This window comes from Nerophis lumbriciformis, linkage group LG18 (assembly GCF_033978685.3).
Source record: "Nerophis lumbriciformis linkage group LG18, RoL_Nlum_v2.1, whole genome shotgun sequence".
NCBI classification, from domain to species: domain Eukaryota; kingdom Metazoa; phylum Chordata; class Actinopteri; order Syngnathiformes; family Syngnathidae; genus Nerophis; species Nerophis lumbriciformis.
This window is the reverse complement of record NC_084565.2, coordinates 31,089,029-31,114,750: the sequence shown is the minus strand read 5'-3', so window position 1 is coordinate 31,114,750 and position 25,722 is coordinate 31,089,029. Positions and strand designations below refer to the sequence as shown.

Here is a 25,722-nt window from a genome sequence, read left to right as displayed (position 1 = left end):
AAAAAAAAAAGCTTTACGCTTGCGTTGTTTTAGGCCAGGGGTGTCAAACTCATTTAAGCTCAGGGGGCCGCATGGAGGAAAATCTATTCCTACGTGGGCCGGACGGGGAAAATCACGGCGTAATAACTTAACAATACAACTACGACAACTTCAATAGTGTTTTCTTTGTTGTACTTTGGCCCAAAATAGAACAAGCACATTCTGAAAAATGTACATATCACAAATAATCCTCTTGACAAAACACGTCAAGTGAGTAAAAAAATCTTGAGGAATAAATGGTGCAGTTTCAAAAACACCATGAAGAACAGAATGAATTTAGACGTAATCTCAGTGTGTCCACACAGCAATTAAACTACCGGTAAATCAAAGCCCATCTAGGATTGAATAAAAACAAAAAAGCATAAATAAACACGCTTCTATGTATCAACTACCGTATTTTTCGGACTATAAGTCGCAGTTTTTTTCATAGTTTGGCCGGGCTCCAGTGCGATTTATTATGTTTTTTTCCTTCTTTATTATGCATTTTCGGCAGATGCGACTTATACTCCAGTGCGACTTATACTCCGAAAAATACGGCACCTCTTTTGTGATTTCCACTGTTACATTTTTAAATTTGCACATAAGACAATAATTTTCACAGAACTATATCAATGTGGAGTGTCTCTTACGGCATTTTAAGTGGGTTTGCTGTAAGGTAGCCATTTTGGTTTGGTGGCCCACCACATTGTTCACCGGAAGTAGAAAGCAGGTCAGAAAAAGTCACGTGATTAAACACAAAGAATACACCTGCTCAGTGGCCTTGTGGTTGGAGCGTCCGCCCTGAGATCGGTAGGTCAAGTCATACCAAAGACTATAAAAATGGGACCCTGCTTGGCTCTCAGCATCAAGGGTTGGAATTGGGGGTTAAATTACCAAAATGATTCGCGAGCGCGCCCACCACTGATGCTCACTGCTCCCCTCACCTCCCAGGGGGTGGAACAAGGGGATGGATCAAATGCAGAGAGTAATTTCACCACACCTAGTGTGTGTGTGTACTTTAACTTTAATAGTAATCTTACAGTTCTTACAGTTAATCTTACAATCTCACAGTTCAGTTGTGACAATAACAGTATTTCCACACAGAACATTAAACCTGAATTATTTAATTTGAATAAAACCCCAAATGAAATGCAGTAATACTAATGAGAGCATTAACAAATCATTACTATATTAGCTCGAAAAACTACACAACACTTAGTGAGAAACACCACTAAAATACTCATTGTGATCAAAATTACAGTTTGTTTGTTTGTATGCTGTAAAAAGTCAAAATGTCTTATGTTACACACTTGTGTCTGGTGACCTGAAACTTATACATGAACCTTTTATCGCACACTTTGCAACTGAACGGTTTCTCCCCGGTGTGTATTCTCATGTGCGTCTCCACAGACCGCCTGCAGGTGAATCTTTTAGGACAAAGCGAGCAGGGATATTTTTCCTCTTCCATGTGCAATCTCGTGTGTATTATCATATTCTCCTTTCTTGAGAAACGTTTCAAACAAACCGAGCAGGTAAAAGGTTTCTCACCGGTGTGTATTCTCATGTGCACTGTCAAACTTCCCCTCTGAGAAAACGTTTTCCCACATTCGGAGCAGTCGTAGTTTTTGTTGTCAACGTGATGTCTCGTGTCAGCTTTAGAGTCCAAAGGGTCTCGGCCGTCGTCGCTGTGATCGGTATCGGAAGATTGTGACATCGTGTCGTACAAACCCGACAGCGGAGCAAAGTTGCTGTCCGCTTGTGATCCTCCACAGTGCTCTCCGTCATCCTCTGTTGTCATGTGAAGACTTGAGCAGCCGGACGTCCAACGTTGTCCTCCGGCGTGTTTCCTCATGTGTATGGTCATGTCGTACTTATCTCGGAATCTTTTAGCGCATAATGAACAAGAAAAGGGTCTCTCCCCCGTGTGTACGAGCAGGTGTCTTTTCAAATTAGCCTTCAAGGAGAATCTTTTAGCGCAAACTGAGCAAGCAAAGGGTTTCTCTCCGGTGTGTATTCTCATGTGCATTGTCAAATTTCCCTTTTGGTCAAATGTTTTCGCACATTCCGAGCATTCAAAGTGTTTCTTGTCAGTGTGACGTACCGTATCACCTTTAGAGCCCCTGTTACTCTCTACAGGTTTGTCCTCGTCACTGAGATCGGTCTCAGAGCAGAGTGACGTCGGGTTGTCTCCATCTTCTGCTGTCATGTGTTGAGTTAGAGGCTCCGACCATCTGTTCTCCTCACTTTGACTGTGATGAAGCTGTGAGCTCTGAGCTCTGTCTTCATCTTTAGTCTCCAAAGAGACACTAGTCAACTTGGTGATGTCAGCCTCCTCCAGCCCTTGAAGCTGATCCCACGGTTCCTCCTCTTCCTTTTTAATGAAGGGGAGCTGTGGCTCATCCTGCCAAACACTGGAGATCCACTCCTGCTGCTCGGAAGCAATCTCGTCTTCACTCTCCACTAACACCTGATGAATGCCTGCAGGATAACAATTCAATGTAAGTCAATATAGGCTTTGTATTATTTTTTAATTTTTTATTAATGCTTTGTATTATTTGTTATATATACATATATTTTCTAACCCCATCTTTTTCCACTTTCAAACATTTTTGAAAAAGCTCCAGGGAATTACATGGACAGCGTTACAGAGCCTCAGGTTGCCGACCCCCAGGCTAGACATACGTATTAAGTGTCCTTAATTGAACAATATTGCAGTCCAAAACACATTTGTCAATATCAAACAATTATAGTTGCATACTACTTACATACACAAAGTCTCAAAGGCAGAAGTGTATTCGAAATTATCCAGCAAGCTTCTTCCCTCAGGCCGTAAGACTCTTGAACGCATCATAATAATCCCCTCAATTCCCCCAAAAATGGATTAACTCGCTGGAATATAAAGACAATATAACATACATCCATAAACGTGGATGCATATGCAAAAGTGCAATATACTTATCTGTACAGTAATCTATTTATTTATATCTGCATCTAGGGCTGGGCGATATGGCCTTTTTTTAATATCTCGATATTTTTAGGCCATGACACGATATATAGCTCGATATTTTGCCTTAGTCTTGAATGAACACTTGATGCATATAATCACACAAGTATGATGATTCTATGTGTCTACATTAGGCATACTTGCCAACCTTGAGACCTCCGATTTCGGGAGGTGGGTTAAGAAAGGGAGGAGTATATTTACAGCAAGAATTCACCAAGTATTTCATATATATATATATATATATTATATATATATATATATATATATATATATATATATATATATATATATAATACTTGACTTTCAGTGAATTCTAGCTATATATATATACACAGGTAAAAGCCAGTAAATTAGAATATTTTGAAAAACTTGATTTATTTCAGTAATTGCATTCAAAAGGTGTAACTTGTACATTATATTTATTCATTGCACACAGACTGATGCATTCAAATGTTTATTTCATTTAATTTTGATGATTTGAAGTGGCAACAAATGAAAATCCAAAATTCCGTGTGTCACAAAATTAGAATTTTACTTAAGGCTAATACAAAAAAGGGATTTTTAGAAATGTTGGCCAACTGAAAAGTATGAAAATGAAAAATATGAGCATGTACAATACTCAATACTTGGTTGGAGCTCCTTTTGCCTCAATTACTGCGTTAATGCGGCGTGGCATGGAGTCGATGAGTTTCTGGCACTGCTCAGGTGTTATGAGAGCCCAGGTTGCTCTGATAGTGGCCTTCAACTCTTCTGCGTTTTTGGGTCTGGCATTCTGCATCTTCCTTTTCACAATACCCCACAGATTTTCTATGGGGCTAAGGTCAGGGGAGTTGGCGGGCCAATTTAGAACAGAAATACCATGGTCCGTAAACCAGGCACGGGTAGATTTTGCGCTGTGTGCAGGCGCCAAGTCCTGTTGGAACTTGAAATCTCCATCTCCATAGAGCAGGTCAGCAGCAGGAAGCATGAAGTGCTCTAAAACTTGCTGGTAGACGGCTGCGTTGACCCTGGATCTCAGGAAACAGAGTGGACCGACACCAGCAGATGACATGGCACCCCAAACCATCACTGATGGTGGAAACTTTACACTAGACTTCAGGCAACGTGGATCCTGTGCCTCTCCTGTCTTCCTCCAGACTCTGGGACCTCGATTTCCAAAGGAAATGCAAAATTTGCATGGTTGGGTGATGGTTTGGGGTGCCATGTCATCTGCTGGTGTCGGTCCACTCTGTTTCCTGAGATCCAGGGTCAACGCAGCCGTCTACCAGCAAGTTTTAGAGCACTTCATGCTTCCTGCTGCTGACCTGCTCTATGGAGATGGAGATTTCAAGTTCCAACAGGACTTGGCGCCTGCACACAGCGCAAAATCTACCCGTGCCTGGTTTACGGACCATGGTATTTCTGTTCTAAATTGGCCCGCCAACTCCCCTGACCTTAGCCCCATAGAAAATCTGTGGGGTATTGTGAAAAGGAAGATGCAGAATGCCAGACCCAAAAATGCAGAAGAGTTGAAGGCCACTATCAGAGCAACCTGGGCTCTCATAACACCTGAGCAGTGCCAGAAACTCATCGACTCCATGCCACGCCGCAATAACGCAGTAATTGAGGCAAAAGGAGCTCCAACCAAGTATTGAGTATTGTACATGCTCATATTTTTCATTTTCATACTTTTCAGTTGGCCAACATTTCTAAAAATCCCTTTTTTGTATTAGCCTTAAGTAATATTCTAATTTTGTGACACGGAATTTTGGATTTTCATTTGTTGCCACTTCAAATCATCAAAATTAAATGAAATAAACATTTGAATGCATCAGTCTGTGTGCAATGAATAAATATAATGTACAAGTTACACCTTTTGAATGCAATTACTGAAATAAATCAAGTTTTTCAAAATATTCTAATTTACTGGCTTTTACCTGTATATATATATTTATTTTATTATATATATATATATATATATATATATATATATATATAAATAAAAGAAATACTTGAATTTCAGTGTTCATTTATTTACACATATACACACACATAACACTCATCTACTCATTGTTGAGTTAAGGGTTGAATTGTCCAGCCTTGTTCTATTCTCTGTCACTATTTTTCTAACAATGCTGAACACCCTCTCTGATGATGCATTGCTGTGTGGCACACACAAAAGTGCTTTCATCAAATGCACTAGAGTCTGGAATCTTCCATCTCTCCCTAGCACGGCCCAAAACCGGTCAATCTTTGCTTCCTGAGGAAGATCTTCACTGCCAAGCACTTGGTACACCACTACTTCTTCCCGGAGGCTATCCAGGTCCAATCGCAGCTGCGGCTTGGAACTTACAAGCGTATTTCTTCATCTTACTCGTCATCGCCACGGCTGTATCTTCCTCGTTCTTCTGCTTCGTCTCCTTGTGTGCGCAGTTGTGCACTGCACTCTCTAAAAGCCCTAGATGTTATTGTCACATATGCATGTACAGTAGATGGCAGTATTGTCCTGTTTAAGAGTGTCACAACATTGCTGTTTACGGCAGACGAACTGCTTTACGGTAAACGAAAACGTGACTGCTGCTGTTGTGTGTTGTTGCCGCGCTGGGAGGACGTTAATGAAACTGCCTAACAACAAACCCACATAAGAAACCAAGCACTCGCCCTCGATCATTCAACAGTTATAACGCGATTGGGCAGGCACGCTGTTTATATCGTGGGAAAGCGGATGTGAAAACAGGCTGTCCTCACTCAGGTCTGCATGGAGCTGGAGGGGGCATGCCCTCCATCTCCGGCTGAAAATCGAGAGTTTTTCGGGAGAATATTTGTCCCGGGAGGTTTTCGGGAAAGGCGCTGAATTTCGTGAGTCTCCCGGAAAATTCGGGAGGGTTGGCAAGTATGACATTAGGGCTGGGCGATATATCGATATACTCGATATATCGCAGGTTTGTCTCTGTGCGATATAGAAAATTACTACATCGTGATATTCGGGTATACGTTCTCACGCAGTTGCTTTTAGCTGCGGGCATTACACTGCATGCGTTTCGCCACTCGTTCTTGTCTCTCCTTCTCACAGAGACATAAACAAGCGCACCTTCTTACATACGTCACGCGTGCAACGTCACACGCCCTCCCCGAGCAGAGAGGTAGCTACATGGGTAACATTAGCTGTGATGCTAACGGTGCGTTGCGAGTGGTAATACTTGTATTTTATTTTATTTAGCCTTTAATTAACCAGGTAAAACCCCATTGAGATCAAATATCTCTTTTCCAAGGGAGACCTGGCCAAGAGGGCAGCAGCAAGGTTACATTAAAAACAGTAAACAACACATAAAACATTAAAACTTGCTCACATAGCACATGTACATACAGACAAGGTAGACTGCAGTTCTTTCACAGAAGCTTTAAACTCATTTAATGTAACAAGGGTTTGAAGCTGAATATTCGATTGTAGGTTATTCCAAGCCTTCGGTGCTGAAAACCTAAATGCTTTCTTGCCCAGTTCAGTTCTTACTTTGCGGACGACAAATTGCAGAACATTCATTGAACGAAGTTTGTGACTTCCTTGTTTCTTTGTTAAAAGACAAGACAGATAGGATGGAGTGATACAAAGAATGGTTTTGTAGATGAAAACATGCCAATGATTGAGGCGTCGAGCACATAAAGATGTCCAGTTAACCAATGAGTATAACACACAATGGTGAGTAAGGGGAGCGCAGTTAGTGCCCCGTGGTACACACCATCCAGCTTGTGGAGACAACCAGCAGTAGCATTCATGTACAACACATCTCCATAATCAATAACAGGTAAAAAGGTTGTTTCCACCAATTTCTGTTTCACAGTAAAAGAAAAGCAAGACTTGTTTCTATAATAAAATCCCAGTAAAAGTTTCAGGTTTTTTACAACATACTGAATGTGCTCCTTAAAACTCAAGTGGTCATCAATTAAAAATCCTAAATATTTAAAAGCAGATACTAACAAAATTTGTTGCCCATTTCTTGTTAAAATGTTGTCACACAGTGCTGATCTTACAGTTTTTGATGTGGTAAAGAACATACACTTTGTATTCTCTGCATTTAAAACCAGTTGAGGATAGCAAAGTTGTTCTTGTACTCTGTCAAATGCATGTTGTAGATATTTAAAAGCCTCAGCAGGCGTGGGTGCTGTGCAGTATATGACAGTATCATAAGCATAGAAATGGAAAGTTGAGTTCGGAATATTCTGTCCAAGATTATTTATGTAAATAGTGAATAATAAGATAATACGAGAGAGAGGTGCCAATCTGGTAACAAATGAAGGAAGAATTAATTCCCAAGAAAAACAGCACAGGGTCCATCGTCTGGCGATGGTTTGGCGTCAAGCGGGAATATATTGAACAATTATGCGGCAAAAGCGTTGCTACAAAAAGTAGCAGCACTTCTATTTGATTTCATTTTTATTTTGACACTTATTGAAATATCTTGTGTGACATCATGCACAAAAGTGCACTTTATTTGTTTTAAAATATTGTAGCGGCGTTCTGTACAAAAAGTGCACTTTAATTTAGTGTTGTTTTGATATGTCATCTTAGTGACATCATGCACAAAAGTGCACTCATAGCTTGTTTTAAAATGTCTCTGACAATCTTGCACTTTCTGTTTTGGAAATGACATGAAATGTTTGTGCCACTGCTTAATAAATACAGTTTTGCTAAATTGATTTAGTTGTGGTTTCCCTCTCTGCATGAAAGTTTAAAATGAGCATATATTAATTCAGTATGAACAAGAATGTTTTAATGTAGACACATAGAATCATCACACTGGTGTGATTATATGCATCAAGTAAAAATATTGCGATATATATCGTGTATCGTGACATGGCCCAAAAATATCAAGATATTAATAAAAGGCCGTACGCCCAGCCCTAGTCTACATTAAAAAAAATATTTTCCTATATTTAAACAAATTGATACTGTTCAAAAATGTGTAATGTGACAGTGGCCAAAAATATCAAATATACATCTGCCTTGGTTTTCATGAATACTTAGGACTCCTCTGCTACTGTATTTCAACGTTCGTCATTATGATGGTACTTGAGAGTTGCGTCTTTTCTGGGATGCTACTTGGCAAAAGAAGTTTGAGGCCCTCTGTGTTCAATGATAAGGTACAAAGAAGGTAAACAAACCTGCTCTGTGTAATTGAACTGGAGGTTTGAGAACCGCGTCCTGTAGTTCTTCTTGCCGTTCTTTCTCCTCTTTTGTCCGAGACAGTTCCTCCTCGTACTCGGCTATGGTTCTTTCAAACAGTCCAAATATTTCTTCCACGACAGCATTTAGTCGCTGCTCCATCAAGGCTCGCAGTATCTTGACTTGACGCATTTTTCACACAAACACATTAGCTCCCTGCTTAGCAACCGCCGCAGCTAGCAAACAAGCGGACTGAAAAGACAATTTTAATAACTTTCGCCGTCAGTTTGGTTCTTTTATCCAAGCGCAAATAGGCTTTTGTTTTGTTTCTTTAACACACGTCGCACACACGTGCTGAAATAAGCAAACACGCAGCAATACAATTACAGTCGCGTTGGCTTTGGTTTCGTAATGTCGCTAACTTCCGCATTTTCTTCTTCGGTTGCCAATTAGCAGTGATCACAGGCTACAGTGTCTCAATTCTGCCATCTACCGGAGGCCCCTGACTGTGGCTTTGTAGTATTGGCAAGTGTGTCTGCTGCAACAACGCAGTAGGGAAATAAAAGTGCGACGTTACTTAATTCAGTGTTTCTCAACCACTGTGCCGCGGCACACTAGTGTACCGTGAGATATTGTCTAGTGTACCGTAGGAGCTTATGTCCATCCATCCATCCATTTTCTACCGCTTATTCCCTTTGGGGTCGCGGGGGGCGCTGGAGCCTATCTCAGCTACAATCGGGCGGAAGGCGGGGTACACCCTGGACAAGTCGCCACCTCATCGCAGGGCCAACACAGATAGACAGACAACATTCACACTCACATCCACACACTAGGGCCAATTTAGTGTTGCCAATCAACTTATCCCCAGGTGCATGTCTTTGGAAGTGGGAGGAAGCCGGAGTACCCGGAGGGAACCCACGCAGTCACGGGGAGGACATGCAAACTCCACACAGAAAGATCCCGAGCCCGGGATTGAACCCAAGACTACTCAGGACCTTCGTATTGTGAGGCAGATGCACTAACCCCTCTGCCACCGTGAAGCCCGGAGCTTATGTCATTTCACCTAATTGGGTTAAAAATATTTTTTTGCAAACCAGTAATTATAATCAGTAAATGTGCCGTTGTTGAGTGTCTGTGCTGTCTGGAGCTCAGCAGAGTAACCGTGTAATACTCTTCCATATCAGTAGATGGCAGCAGGTAGCTAATTGCTTTGTAGATGTCGGTAACGACGGGAATGGTTTGCAGGGAACAAGGTGTCAGTTTAAACCAAAAATAAACAAAATGCGAGTGCCTCTAAGAAAAGGCATTGAAGCTTAGGGAAGGCTTCCATCTTTGGAAACTGAGCTACTGTGTGGAACAATTTCCCTTGTGGATCAATAAAGTTTGTCTAAGTCTAAGTCAGTGATTTTCAACCTTTTTTGAGCCAAGGCACATTTTTTGTGTTGACAAAATCCGGAGGCACACCACCAGCAGGAATCATTAAACAACGAAACTCAGTTGACAGTAAAAAGTCGTTGTCGCAATTGTTGGATATGACTTTAAACCATAACCAACCATGCATCAATATAGCTCTTGTCTCAAAGTAGGTGTACTGTCACCACCTGTCACATCACGCCGTGACTTATTTTGAGTTTTTTTGCTGTTTTCCTGTGTGTAGTGTTTTAGTTCTTGTCTTGCGCTCCAATTTTGGTGGCTTTTTCTCTTTTTTTGGTATTTTCCTGGAGCAGTTTCAGGTCTTCCTTTTGAGCGATATTTCCCGCATCTACTTTGTTTTAGCAATCAAGAATATTTCAGTTGTTTCTATCCTTCTTCGTGGGGACTTTGTCGATTGTCATGTCATGTTCGGATGTTACATTGTGGACGCCATCTTTGCTCCACAGTAAGTCTTTGCTGTCGTCCAGCATTCTGTTTTTGTTTACTTTGTAGCCAGTTCAGTTTTAGTTTCGTTCTGCATAGCCTTCCCTAAGCTTCAATGCCCTTTCTTAGGGGCACTCACCTTTTATTTATTTTTGGTTTAAGCATTAGACACCCTTTTACCTCCACGCTGCCTCCCGCTGTTTCCGAAATCTACAAAGCAATTAGCTACCTGCTGCCACCTACTGATATGGAAGAGTATTACATGGTTACTCTGCCGAGCTCTCGACAGCACCAACAGTCAACAACAACACATCATTTACAGACTATAATTACTGGTTTGCAAAAAATATTTTTTACCCCAAATCGGTGAAATTAGATCATCTCCCACGGCACACTAGACTGTATCTCACGGCACACTAGTGTGCCGCGGCACAGTGGTTGAAAAACACTGGTCTAAAGTAAGCGTCCCCATGTCTTTAAAATCCACTATTTTTCAAATTATTCAACGGTCTTTGAACGCACCACAGTGCTATTAAAGGCGAGATTTATATACCACGTTCTCCAATGTTGTCACAGGTAGCTTTAGTCTTTTGATCCATTTCTTCCATTACATCATGCTTGTTCCCAAATGCAATTACGGTAGGTGAGCTTTGATGACATTATGACGTCAGTGTTGAGCGCCATGTTTGCCGCTACTCGATGGAAGGAACCATTTCTTCACAAGGGGGTGAAGGTAGTATGAGACAGTCATAATTTGATCCAACCAAACTTTTTTTTTTTTTACTTTCACGGCAAAAAATATTTTATTATACCAATAATGACGTCAGTGTTAACTGACGTGTTTTAATGAAAGGAAAAAGAGTCGAGGGTACAACATTACGTCTTACCCACCCACTTTGCCGACGATGGACACGCCGCACACATCAATATGACAACTCTGCAGTATGCACCAAAACATTCGTGACGGAAGAAGCATTTTTTTTATCCAAGGTGAAACGTCTTAACTACAAAGAAGTGCGTTTTGTTCATTTAAAAAAAAAACAGTTTTCAGTCTGCGCGTTTGCTCGAAGCCGAGAGAAACCAGCGAAGAAGAAAACCCGGAAGTTAGCAACACGCAGTTTATGAATGTAAAAAAAAATATGTGTAAAGTCAAAATACTGAGAGCGTTGATGGAGCAGCGACTAAACGCCGCTGTGGACGAAATATTTGGACTGTTTGAGAAAACCATAGCAGAGTACGAGGAGGAACTTTCTAGGACGAAAGAGGAGAAAGAACGACAAGGAGAACAACTGGCTGCTTTTCTCAAACCCCCAGCTGTGCGACACCGAGCAGGTTTGTTTACTTCTTTCTAATTTAATATCAACGGGTTGCATTTTGTTTAAAAAGTATCATTGGTATAAAATGAAATACACCTGTAATGTAATCTGTAAATATAAATTGCCTAGAACAGTGCTATTCAAAGTGTGGCCCGAAAGTGTGGCCCGAGGGCCATTTATTGGCCTGCAACACAGGCAGAATACATTTTTGATGACGAAAAATGGAACCAGACCAATTTCCCTCTAAAATTGGACCTGAAAACTAAAGTGGCTGTTGACCTGAGCGTCTTCTACATCAGTGGTTTTTAACCAGAGGGCCGGGGCCCATCGTTGGGCTGCCAACAAAATCTGTTTCTCAGCTATGGGCTGCAAGGGTACTCAGTTGTGATACACCTTTTCTACCACTTGTGGCAGTAATGACAATCTCAAACAAACAGAAGAAGTCTGGAGAAGTTTCTTAAGCGCAAAAATTATGACTCAAGTGGTGAAGCTGTATTTTCATTTGTACCGTATTTTCCGCACTATAAGCCGCCCCGGGTTATTAGCCGCACCTTCAATGAATGGCATATTTCAAAACTGTGTCCACCTATAAGCCGCCCCGGACTATAAGCCGCGCCTACGCTGCGCTAAAGGGAATGTCAAAAAAACAGTCAGATAGGTCAGTCAAACTTTAATAATATATTAAAAACCAGCGTTCTAACAACTCTGTCCCAAAATGTACGCAAATGTGCAATCACAAACATAGTAAAATTCAAAATAGTGCAGAGCAATAGCAACATAATGTTGCTCGAACGTTAATGTCACAACACACAAAATAAACATAGCGCTCACTTTCTGAAGTTATTCTTCATTCGTAAATCCTTCGAATTCTTCGTCTTCGGTGTCCGAATTGAAAAGTTGGGCAAATGTGGGATCCAAAATGGCCGGTTCCGTCTCGTCGAAGTCATCGGAGTCAGTGTCACTGTTGTCCAGCAGTTCTGTGAATCCTGCCTTCCGGAAAGCTCGGACCACAGTTGTGACCGAAATATCTGCCCAGGCATTTACGATCCACTGGCAGATGTTGGCGTATGTCGTCCGGCGCTGTCTGCCTGTCTTAGTGAAGGTGTGTTCGCCTTCGGTCATCCATTGTTCCCACGCCGTTCGCAGTCGTGATTTGAATGCCCTGTTGACACCAATATCCAGCGGCTGGAGGTCTTTTGTCAATCCACCCGGAATGACGGCGAGTATTGAATTAAGCGCGTAAGCGTGTCTCTTAATGTGATGTTATGAGCTAGCAAATATAACAACTACACTACCCAGCATGCAACGATAGTGACGAGCATGCGCGGTAGCCCTGAGAAGCGTTGTTGTATGTGCTGGCAGTTAGAATGTGGTTATGAGAACGCTGTGAGTAAACGTTGAGAACTCAGTTAACACGCCTCGTCTGCATTATTTATAATTAGACAGACAACACACTTAATAGGAGCCATTTTGGGGTCTTTACAAAAACACACAAATGGAAATGAAACGTCACGTATCCCAGCATGCACCGCGCGCTTCTTCGTCATCCACTGTTCCCACGCAGTTAGCAGTCTAGCTTCGAATGCCCTGTTGACACCAATATCTAGCGGCTGGAGGTCTTTTGTCAATCCACCCGGAATGACGGCGAGTATTGAATTAAGCGCGTAAGCGTGTCTCTTAATGTGATGTTATGAGCTAGCAAATATAATAACTACACTACCCAGCATGCAACGATAGTGACGAGCATGCGCGGTAGCCCTGAGAAGCGTTGTATGCTGGCAGTTAGAATGTGGTTATGAGCACGCTGTGAGTAAACGTTGAGAACTCAGTTAACACGCCTCGTCTGCATTATTTATAATTAGACAGACAACACACTTAATAGGAGCCATTTTGGGGTCTTTACATAAACACGCAAATGGAAATGAAACGTCACATATCCCAGCATGCACCGCGCGCTTCTTCTACGGGGAAAAAAGATGGCGGCTGTTTACCGTAGTTGCGAGACCTAAACTTTATGAAAATTAATATTAATATTAACCCATATATAAGGCGCACCGGATTATAAGGCGCACTGTCAGCTTTTGAGAAAATTTGTGGTTTTTAGGTGCGCTTTATAGTGCGGAAAATACGGTACTTCAATTTTATTGAAAGTTTATTTAAGAAGCATTTATTACTATTAGTAGTAATTTAGTTAGAATGTATGCATATAGTCTGGGGAAATTGTTATAAATCCCATCTACAGCCTTTAGTCACTCTGCAGAAAAAGGCCATTAGGATTGTGTCCAATGTTCACTACTTACATCATTCAAATCCACTATTCATGGAGTTAAAGCAGCGTTTCTCAAAGTGTGGGGCGCGCCCCACTGGTGGGGAATAGAGACATGACAGGTGGGGCGCGAGGAACGGGAGGAAATTTCACTTAAATTTTTTTTTTTAAATTATTATATTCTTAGATTATTTTTTTTACTATGCTTTCATTTTCTATACACACTGTAAATCACTTTGTGATTCTGTCTGTGAAATCCGCTATATAAATAAATGGAAATTACCGGTACTTATTTTTACTGTAGGCTTTATATTTCTCGGTACGAGCGAAAGTTTGACAGACATAGAAACAGTAACTAATGGGGGCGGGGCTAAGCGGAACAAACTTTCGCGCGGATGGGTAGCAGGCTAATGTGTGGATCACAATTACACAAATATATACATTTGTGACTCGCACCTCAAAGGTCGTCGAGCCAGAGCCAGCGCCTGCAGAGAAACAAAAATCTGACGGGCACACACTGTGTCATTCACCGGGAAGCACTCGCGTCAAGGCAGCTCAGCCCCGAACTCAATGAGGTTTTAACATGTTGTGAGCGCGGTAAATTTGATCAAAACACGACCACTGAAAGCGCGACTGTTCTCTGCACTGTGTGAGGAAATGGGAGCTTATCATACAGCCGTGCTGTTTCAAGGTGGCAAGGTGGCTCTCCTGGGGGAAAGTGCTGTCACTTGCCCTGTCTTGCCAAATGCATAGCTCCTCCTTTTTTTTTTGCAAAGATTGCAAAGTGGCACTTTTATTGTATTTATTATTGAACTTGATGCAAGTTATTTGATTTATTATTGAACTTGATGCAAGTTATAACGCTTTTTTTGATTTATTATTGAACTTGATGCAAGTTATAACACTTTTGTTTTATTTATTATTGAACTTGATGCAAGTTATAACACTTTTTTTGATTTATTATTGAACTTGATGCAAGTTATAACACTTTTTTTGATTTATTATTGAACTTGATGCAAGTTATAACACTTTTGTTTTATTTATTATTGAACTTGATGCAAGTTATAAGACTTTGATTTATTATTGAACTTGATGCAAGTTATTTGATTTATTATTGAACTTGATGCAAGTTATAACACTTTTATTTGATTTATTATTGAACTTGATGCAAGTTATAACACTTTTTTTATTATTGAACTTGATGCAAGTTATAACACTTTTGTTTTATTTATTATTGAACTTGATGCAAGTTATAACACTTTTTTTGATTTATTATTGAACTTGATGCAAGTTATTTGATTTATTATTGAACTTGATGCAAGTTATAACACTTTTTTTTTATTTATTATTGAACGTGATGCAAGTTATAACACTTTTTGATTTATTATTGAACTTGATGCAAGTTATAACACTTTTTTGATTTATTATTGAACTTGATGCAAGTTATAACACTTTTTTGATTTATTATTGAACTTGATGCAAGTTATAACACTTTGATTTATTATTGAACTTGATGCAAGTTATAACACTTTTTTGATTTATTATTGAACGTGATGCAAGTTATAACACTTTTTTTGATTTATTATTGAACTTGATGCAAGTTATAACAGTTTTTTGATTTATTATTGAACGTGATGCAAGTTAACACTTTTTTTGATTTATTATTGAACTTGATGCAAGTTATAACACTTTTGTTTTATTTATTATTGAACTTGATGGAAGTTATTTTATTTATTATTGAACTTGATGCAAGTTATACCACAGCTGCACAGTTATTTTATTTATTATTGAACTTAATGTTATTTTATGTTATTGAGTTCGAATGTATACAACTTGATGTTCAATAAATTTGAAAATGTTAAAGCTTGGCATTAGCGCTCTGTTGGGGCGATGGGGGCAGGTGGGGCTTGAAAACTCCCCCTTGTCCAAACTGGGGGATGACAAAAAAAGTTTGAGAACCACTGAGTTAAAGCAACTTAAACTGCACGATGTGATCAATTTTAAAACTGCTCAAATTATGTTTAGGGCATCCCAAAACTCTCTACCATCCAATATACAAAACCTATTCCAGGATAGAGATGCTCACCATAGTTACAGTCTAAGAGGAAACAACAAATTATATTTTCCTAAATTTAGAACAACTTTAAAATCAATGTGCATTTCAGTGCGTGGAGTCAGTCTGTGGAACAACTTAGGGGACGAGTTAAAAACCTGTTCTAACATGATTACCGTATTTTCCGCACTATAAGGCGCACCTAAAAACCACAAATTTTCTCAAAAGCTGACAGTGCGCCTTATAACCCGGTGCGCTTTATATATGGATTAATATTAAGATTCATTTTCATAAAGTTTCGGTCTCGTAACTACGGTAAACAGCCGCCATCTTTTTTCCCGGTAGAACAGGAAGCGCTTCTTCTTCTACGCAAGCAACCGCCAAGGTAAGCACCCGCCCCCATAGAACAGGAAGCGCTTCTTCTTCTACTGTAAGCAACCACCCGCCCCCGGAAGAAGAAGAAAAAACGCGCGGATATCACCGTACGTTTCATTTCTTGTTTACATCTGTAAAGACCACAAAATGGCTCCTACTAAGCGACAAGGATCCGGTTCATGAAAAGACGCAATCTCTCCATCCGCACACGGATTACTATTTCACAGCAACTGATATTCCTGTGAACCGCACTGTGGAACGGGAGCACGTACGGTGAATATTCGCACCACAGGGAATGAGAAGTCATCCTTCACTGTGGTTCTAGCTTGCCATGCTAACTTCCACCCATGGTGATATTCAAAAGGAAGACCTTGCCAAAAGAGACCTTTCCAGCCGGCGTCATCATAAAAGCTAACTCGAAGGGATGGATGAAGAAAAGATGAGCGAGTGGTTAAGGTAAGTTTAAGTTTACGCGAAGAGGCCGGGTGGCTTTTTTCACGCAGCTCTGTCCATGTTGATATACGTATGTTTGTGATTGCACATTTGCGTACATTTTGGGAGTGAACAGAGTTGTTAGAACGCTGGTTTTTAATATATTATTAAAGTTTGACTGACCTATCTGACTGTTTTTTTGACATTCCTTTAGCGCAGTTATATGCGGCTTACAACACGGGGCGGCTTATTGGTGGACAAAGTTTTGAAATATGCCGTTCATTGAAGGCGCTGCTTTTAACCCAGGGCGCCTTATGATGCGGAAAATACGGTACATTTAAAAGACTGTTTAAAAAAGAAGTACTGAAGAAGTACGAGGAGGAAAGAGAGTGATGCCCTCAGCACAGAGCGATGAGAGAGAGGTGTATGGTCAGAGAGTGTTTGGGCCTGTGTGTGTGTGTGTGTGTTTTGTCTCGTCTTGTCTTGTCTCATAGTAACAGTGTACTATTGTATTGTTAGTGTACAGGAGCTTTTCTTGTTTTTGTTTGTATAGTATTGTTTGTTAAATGTGGAATGAGTGAGAGGGGTTGGGATATTATAAGCATCTGCTTCATCCAACCCCTTTTCAAGCCTTGCATAAATGTCCCTGCCAAAATGTTTAAAAAAAAAAGTGTGTTGTTGTACTGTGCAGGTTTGAAATAAATAATTCAGTCAATCAATCAATCAATATTATCACTGCAAAATTATGTGCGTTTGTTTTATTTTTTTGTTTTCCTGTACATTTAAATAGTATTTATTTTTGTAATCAGCCTGGCCCAAGCCTTGTTGATAATTTTGTGATTAACACATGTTTTTCTGACTCAAGTGGTGAATTTGTATTTTCATTTGTACTTAAATTTTATTGAAAGTTTATTTAAGGAATATTCATAACTATTAGTAGTAATTTTGTTAGAATTTATGTATATTTGTACTGCAAAATTGTATGTGCATTTATTTTTTGTTTTGTTTTACAGTACATTTAAACAGTATTTATTTTTGTAATCAGCCTGGCCTAAGCCTTGATAATAATTTTGTGAGTAACACATGTTTTTCTATAATTTGACAAAGTCTATCCTGTTAAACTGTAAGTAGGTTGGATATAATTATTGAATATGATTAAAATCGAATAATAGGTTGGATATAATTATTGAATATGATTCAAATCAATATTCAAGTGGGCTCAGGGTCTCTATGTAGTGGAAAAGTTGGGCCCCGAGGTGAAAAATATAATAAGTAGTAATTTTGTTGGAATTTATGTATATTAGCACTGCAAAATTCTATGTGCATTTATTTAAAAAAAATGTTTTGTAGTACATCTAAATAGTATTTATTTTTGTAATCAGCCTGGCTTTAGCCTTGATAATAATTTTGTGACTAACATATTGTTTTTCTATAATTTGACAAAGTCTATCCTGTTAAACTCTCAGTAGGTTGGATATAATTATTGAATATGATTCAAATCGAATAATAGGTTTTATATAATTATTGAATATGATTAAAATCAATATTCGAGTGGGCTCTATGTAGTGGAAAAGTTGGGCCCCGAGGTGAAAAATATAATAAGTAGTAATTTTGTTAGAATTTATGTATATTAGCACTGCAAAATTGTATGTGCATTTATAAAAAAAAAATTGGTTTGTAGTACATTTAAATAGCATTTATTTTTGTAATCAACCTGGCCTAAGCCTTGATAATAATTTTGTGACTAACACATGTTTTTCTATAAATTGACAAAGTCTATCCTGTTAAACTGTAAGTAGGTTGGTTATAATTATTGAATATGATTAAAATTGAATAATAGGTTGGATATAATTATTGAATATGATTCAAATCAATATTCGAGTGGGCTCGGGGCCTCTATGTAGTGGAAAAGTTGGGCCCCGAGGTCAAAAAAGGTTAAGAACCCCTTTTCTACGTGGTGTTTGATGAACATATGTACATGTTTCTTGCAAGATAAGGTAAGTGCGCTAAAGCCCTATAATGTATTAATGATACTAATATTAATAAAGAATAACAAAAAGAAGAATTGATTGAACTACATTGTGTTGTTTTTTGTTACATTTCGTTGTATGTATGCACCCCGGCATGCAGAGACGGCAGGCAAGTACCGAAAAGAAACCCCCTTATTTATGGAAAGGCATATGGCGTATGAAGCGCAAGTCGAGGTACAAAGCAAAATAATCCAGTCCCGAAAAGCATCCTTATTGGCAACTAGGGACAGGTGTTTCCTGATTGCCAACAGGGACAGGTGACAGAGCCAGCCCTCAGACCAGAGTGGTGGCAAATGGAGCCAAACAGGATGTGGAATGAAATATAAAAGCGCTGGACAGGAAATAATACAAAAAAGTAATAACTGTCATGTGAGATCATGACAGGTTTTAGGGTGAATGTACAAAAGAGTACCAAGTGGCCCCTACAGCCTTCAACTTTTTTGCTGGCAAAAGTTTGGACACCCCTGGCCTAGACTGTATTTTTGTTCGGTGAAAAACTCCAGAGTCCCACTTGATTTAATTTTAAAACCATGTTTAAAATGCTTGTACTTTAAAATGACCTTGTGAATAAATACTAAGTGGAATTACAAGGCAGAGTATCCTACCCTATTCTTGGATATTTTGCAGTTAACACAGTAAATGAATCGCGGCACTAGCGGTAGTTTTAGCACAGTAATAATTTGTACGGGTAAAAAAAATGTTGTGTCCCAAGTTTTCATCCAAACCTGTACACTACTGTTTTTTTTATTCATCACAGTTCTAGTTTGAAGGCCTGCTGAAGGATCCAAAGTATTCATCCTGTATAAGAGGGGACATGCCCAGACATGAATAGTTTCCCTTCATTGTGGTGCAAAACAACAGCTGTTAAGATACAAAGAAGAAAAGGTTTAGAAGAAAAATATCTTTATTTGTACATGTACAATGTACAGTGAAATTTATGGAGGTTAATTTGTCCTTTCGCTTCTTTTTTTTTTTTTTTTTACACTGAATTTATGTAACTGAATTTTTTGCATTTTAATTTTGTGAACATAATTTTTTTTTTACACTGACTATTAAGTCAGTTTGTCAAAATAGTGTTTTAAAATTCAGTGTGTAAAAATGAGTGTAAATATACAGTACAGGCCAAACATTTAGACACACCTTCTCATTTAATGTGTTTTCTTTATTTTCATGACTATTTACATTGTAGATTGTCACTGAAGGCATCAAAACTATGAATGAACACCCATAACAAAAAAAGGTGAAATAACTGAAAACATGTTTTGTATTCTAGTTTCTTCAAAATAGCCACCCTTTGCTCTGATTACTGTTTCGCACACTCTTGGCATTCTCTTGATGAGCTTCAAGAGGTAGTCACCTAAAAGGGTTTTAACGTCATAGGTGTCATAGTTTTAAAGCCTTCAGTGACAATCTACAATGTAAATAGTCATGAAAATAAAGAAAACGCATTGAAATGAGAAAGTGTGTCCAAACTTTTGGCCTGTACTGTATTCAGTGCAGAAATATTTGTCCACTTAAGACCCACTTGCATTACATCCTGTCTAAATAACAAAACAGCCAAGGGGGTGTCAAGTTTGCAGGTGATGTTTTAAATACGAGCCAGTGCAAATTATTTCAATATGTAATTGATATTTTTATGTTTTTGTTGGAGTATAAATTGTGATCATAAATGTAATCATTCAATGATGTTACAAAATTGAAGCATCAGTTCCTGTATTGTTATGACTTACACTGGCCCTGTAACTACGGTACTTGGTATTGTTTGGATCGATAGTAGTATCGCCCAAAACTACAGATGTCCGATAATATCATACTAATTTTTATTAATTACTAATTTCTATGTAACTGTTTTTATATTGTTTTACTTTCTTTTTTATTCAAGAAAATGTTTTTAATTTATTTATCTTATTTTATTATACGGGTAAAAATATATAGTAGTATCGCCCAAAACTAGAGATGTCCGATAATATCATACTCATTTTGATTAATTACTCATTTCTATGTAACTGTTTTTATATTGTTTTACTTTCTCTTTTTTCAAGAAAATGTTTTTAATTTATTTATCTTGTTTTTTTTTGTTTTTTTAAAAAGGACCTTATCTTCACCGTACCTGGTTGTCCAAATTAGGCATAATCATGTGTTAATTCCACGACTGTATATATCGGTATCGGTTGGTATCGGTATTAAGAGTTGGACAATATCGGAACATCAGATATCGGCAAAAAAGCCATTATCGGACATACCTACCCAAAACTAATGTAAAGTAGCCACACAGAAGAAAAGGTGTCTATTACGTTTTCAACAGAAATAGATATACATTTACAGATATTAACAGTAAACAATAATAATAGTTTTGACAAGAAAACCCAGCCAAATATGTCAGCAGCTAAATTAGGAACCTTTGTAACACGTTCGGAAATGCTTCTAGTATCACTTATATACCCAATAACACAGAACTGGGCAAATATGTTGACTCGGGGGCCACATTGAGAGATATAAATGTGTCTGGGGGGCCAATGTGTATGTGTGTATAAATTATATATACAAATTTAGCTGTAAAAATATGTGTTTGGGTCCCTTTTTTTCCCCAGGAACACTACCGGTAATACAAAAGTCACAATGTTCGATAAGAGTTCTAAAAATGTTATTACAGACCACCTAAAAAAAAAAATGGAATGGAATTTTACAGTCTTTTACTGAATGGGACACCCAAAATGTACATTCAAATAAAGACAGTGGGATTTACAATATTAACTATGAACAATAAAACACTGAATATTAACAACATATGAACATCGCTCCTCTTTTACTTCTCAGACTTCTCATTGTTATCCCATTGGGTTGAGTTTTTTCTTGCCCTGATGTGGGATCTGAGCCGAGGATGTCGTTGTGGCTTGTGCAGCCCTTTGAGACACTCGTGATTTAGGGCTATATAAGTAAAAATGATTGATTGATTGAGAGACCAGCTTCTCGATAGTTGTGTATCTTTTACAATCAAGCAAAACACAACAAAAATGTAACAAACAGCAAAATATGAATGCCAAGTGTAATAAAAACCTACAATATGATATATTATCGCGTAAAATTCTGCTTCCGCATCTGTTTCTGACACACGCGTTTTCGGGCTGGCTGCTCTGAAAACAAACCCCGCCCACTCTGCTTTGTTCCTCGTCTGAGCTGCTGTGACGTAGATTACCGTAATAACTCGTATAACACTCAAAAGAGCAGATTTCAACCATTCAAATACTTTCTATAGTTCAAGACTTATGGTCATTTAAAAACAGCACTGCACATTATAATGGCGGCGACAGTTTTGATGTTTAAGGTCTAAAAAAATTATGTAGAACATCCGGTGGGCCGGATTGAAAATCGCAAACATTTTAGTCCTTACCGCTAAATCTTACTAACCTTATTTGTGTTGTATGTTGTTCCGCAGACATCCAACAGGTGTCAGTGAAGAGTGAAGATGAGCTTCCTGCTAGGGGCTCCAATGTGGGGCAGAAAAGGCTGGAGCCCCCTCACATTAAAGAGGAAGAAGAGGAACCTTGGGAGCAATTTCAAGAGTTGGAGGATGCGGATGATGATGATGATCAGTCCTTCCAGTTTCGTCACAGTCTAAGTGAGGAGAGCAGAGGGGCGGAGCTTCCAACTCAACACATCACGGAAGCTGATGGAGAGAATTGTGAAGATATAAACTCAGAACCAGACATGAAATTTGCTCCACTGACCGGCATGGACGACATGATGTCAGACGCTTCTGAGAGCGATCACAGTGAGGACATCCAAAAACCTTTGGAGAATAATAAGAACTCTAAAGACGATCTGAGAGAGAATGCCCACAACAAACACTTTGACTGCTCTCAATGTGGGAAATCATTAAAGAACCGGGACAGTCTGAGAAGACACATGATCACACACACCGGAGAGAAGCGTTTTGTTTGCGCCGTTTGCGCGAAAAGTTTCTACCTAAAGCACAACTTGATAATACACATGAGAACACACACTGGGGAGAAACCTTTTGCTTGCTCAGTTTGCCAGAGCCGATTCTCTACAAAGGACAACATGAAAAGACACATGATGAAACACACAGGCGAGAATTTCCTTCACTCCAAACACTTCGAATGCTCTGAGTGTGGGAAAGTATTCGGTCGAAGGGGATATTTGACTCGACACATGAGAACGCACACCGGGGAGAAACCCTTCGCTTGCACAGTCTGCGATAAAAGGCTGTCCTCAAAGGTGTATATGAAAACACACATGTTGATCCACACAGGTGAGAATCCCTTTCCCTGTTCAGTTTGTGCCAGGACCTTTAGAGACAAGTATCAGCTGATAAAGCACATGAGAACACACACTGGGAGAGAAACCGTTGAGTTGCAAAATGTGCGCTGAGACGTCGGACTTGAATACACTCAAAAACGGATTAAAAAAAATGCAGCATGTCTAATAAGCATGTGTAACAGGATCAATGTACATTAGGTAAATATATCTTTGTCTTGTTTTGATCTCCAAGGGAGCGATAAGCTGTATTGCGGAATTCCTGTCAATATTTTTTCAAGTTACAGGTTGATTTAGTCATCCTAACTCATTGGCTTGTCATTTTGGTCTGTGTACAAGCCCGTTTTGATTGGGGGATTAGTTTTGCGCCGACCTTGTCAAGTTTGTTTCACTGCTCGCCTAATATGCTAAATGACCGTGTATAATGTATTGTTAATGCATTTGATGTTCTCCATGGGAGAGGGTAAACCGGATTTACAAATTACCTTTTGTAAATTAAACAGTCGTATTATGTCTTATGATGTAAACTGCTATTGTTTATTAATTTTTGTTTTTGTTTTGCTTAAACTGTTTTAGCATGTTCAACAAAAATAAATGAAAATTCCTCCTTTCTGCATGTAAGTAAACTTTGTTATTCATTTCGCTTAACGTTAAATATCTGGGGAGTATTCCAGAAAGCAGTTTAAATGAAAACTGCATATGTAAAGCCTGAGATGAGGGAATTTTAGGGATTTCCCTAACAAAAAAGAGAAGTCAAAGTCAAAGTCCATTATCATGGTAACTTAACCTCTTAAGGCCCAAGCTGTTTGTTTACATGCTTTTTTGTATTTCTCTTTGCTATTTGGGCTTATTGGACCCTAATTAGAATACAAACTAAAAATCATCTTTTGATATGTACTTAGTCCATAAGTACACAAATGTGTACTTCATGTGTAGTGACATGCTAATTTTTATTTTTACACTTTTTTTCAAAATTCCATTGTATGCTATACTCTTCTGACACCACCAGATGGCAGTATAAGTGTCCACATAAGCGGCCATAAGACCCCAATTCAGTAGTGTACACAATTTTGGAAATAAAACCTAAAAGGTGCTGTCCACGCATGTGGCCACTAAGGCCTTTAGAGTAATCTGGCTATGTCCACACTGCATGGTAGGATGTCCAATTTGGATTGTTGTTGTTTTTGTCAAATCTAATCTTTATATGTTGTCGTTCACATTACAAAAAATGCAATGTCTTTTTTTTTTGTCCTGTCCAGTCACTCAGGCAAATCATATAGTTGATGTAGATGCACGTATCTGCTGTACAGATTTACTTTACAAAAGAGAAGTGTGGAATTCTTCTCTTTTTGCCGAATTTGTATTTTAATTTTTTAAATGGATTTATTTAATGATAGGTGCAGTCGGACCGGAGCAGGAGGGGAAAGGAAGAAGAAGAAACAAGAAGAGGGGGATTAGACAGAGAGACCACAACAAAAACAGAACAACATTAGCAAATACGATATGTACAAATATGATATGAAAAATGATAGCAAAGAAGCAATTAGTGAAGTAAACACAGATATGACAATGAACGTTATTGCACTACAAATGGAGCAATAATATAATACCAATAGAAATAGAACTATTGATTAATGAATAATAACAATAATTACCTCTTGTCAACAATACAATTGTTTCAAATGCAACGATACATACAGGTAAAAGCCAGTAAATTAGAATATTTTGAAAAACTTGATTTATTTCAGTAATTGCATTCAAAAGGTGTAACTTGTACATTATATTTATTCATTGCACACAGACTGATGCATTCAAATGTTTATTTTATTTAATTTTGATGATTTGAAGTGGCAACAAATGAAAATCCAAAATTCCGTGTGTCACAAAATTAGAATATTACTTAAGGCTAATACAAAAAAGGGATTTTTAGAAATGTTGGCCAACTGAAAAGTATGAAAATGAAAAATATGAGCATGTACAATACTCAATACTTTGTTGGAGCTCCTTTTGCCTCAATTACTGCGTTAATGCGGCGTGGCATGGAGTCGATGAGTTTCTGGCACTGCTCAGGTGTTATGAGAGCCCAGGTTGCTCTGATAGTGGCCTTCAACTCTTCTGCGTTTTTGGGTCTGGCATTCTGCATCTTCCTTTTCACAATACCCCACAGATTTTCTATGGGGCTAAGGTCAGGGGAGTTGGCGGGCCAATTTAGAACAGAAATACCATGGTCCGTAAACCAGGCACGGGTAGATTTTGCGCTGTGTGCAGGCGCCAAGTCCTGTTGGAACTTGAAATCTCCATCTCCATAGAGCAGGTCAGCAGCAGGAAGCATGAAGTGCTCTAAAACTTGCTGGTAGACGGCTGCGTTGACCCTGGATCTCAGGAAACAGAGTGGACCAACACCAGCAGATGACATGGCACCCCAAACCATCACCCAACCATGCAAATTTTGCATTTCCTTTGGAAATCGAGGTCCCAGAGTCTGGAGGAAGACAGGAGAGGCACAGGATCCACGTTGCCTGAAGTCTAGTGTAAAGTTTCCACCATCAGTGATGGTTTGGGGTGCCATGTCATCTGCTGGTGTCGGTCCACTCTGTTTCCTGAGATCCAGGGTCAACGCAGCAGTCTACCAGCAAGTTTTAGAGCACTTCATGCTTCCTGCTGCTGACCTGCTCTATGGAGATGGAGATTTCAAGTTCCAACAGGACTTGGCGCCTGCATACAGCGCAAAATCTACCCGTGCCTGGTGTACGGACCATGGTATTTCTGTTCTAAATTGGCCCGCCAACTCCCCTGACCTTAGCCCCATAGAAAATCTGTGGGGTATTGTGAAAAGGAAGATGCAGAATGCCAGACCCAAAAACGCAGAAGAGTTGAAGGCCACTATCAGAGCAACCTGGGCTCTCATAACACTTGAGCAGTGCCAGAAACTCATCGACTCCATGCCACGCCG

General features: G+C 39.2%; 2 protein-coding genes across 6 annotated transcripts in view; one reads left to right on the top strand and one right to left on the bottom strand.

Annotated features, from left to right (window-relative positions):
- Positions 1-25,722, bottom strand: part of LOC133617811 (uncharacterized) — a 30,080-nt gene that overhangs the window by 2,175 nt on the left and 2,183 nt on the right. For 2 of the 5 annotated variants that reach the window (XR_009817069.1, XM_061978054.1), the window contains exons 1-2: positions 8,162-9,243; positions 2,120-2,496 (exon numbers count right to left, since the gene is read on the bottom strand). Coding sequence is in view for 2 of the 5 variants with exons in the window: in XM_061978054.1 (XP_061834038.1) it covers positions 2,120-2,496; positions 8,162-8,354 (570 nt within the window). In the remaining 3 variants the exon portion in view is untranslated. Of the gene's footprint in view, positions 1-4; positions 2,497-8,161; positions 9,244-21,899; positions 22,159-22,219; positions 22,282-25,722 lie in introns of those variants that run through there. The other 3 variants (XR_012050947.1, XR_012050948.1, XM_061978052.2) reach the window with 3 other exon arrangements.
- LOC133617812 (uncharacterized) lies at positions 10,907-23,453 on the top strand. The gene is made up of 2 exons (XM_061978055.1): positions 10,907-11,351; positions 21,928-23,453. Exons 1-2 carry the CDS (start codon positions 11,141-11,143, stop codon positions 22,881-22,883), a joined length of 1,167 nt encoding a protein of 388 aa, XP_061834039.1. The 5' UTR covers positions 10,907-11,140; the 3' UTR covers positions 22,884-23,453.

Bases quoted from the DNA above. Each gene is read 5' to 3' on its own strand.
- LOC133617812 (XM_061978055.1), top strand. From the start codon at position 11,141: ATGAATGTAAAAAAAAATATGTGTAAAGTCAAAATACTGAGAGCGTTG. The intron at 11,352-21,927 runs GTTTGTTTACTT...GTTGTTCCGCAG, and splicing joins AGCTGTGCGACACCGAGCAG to ACATCCAACAGGTGTCAGTG.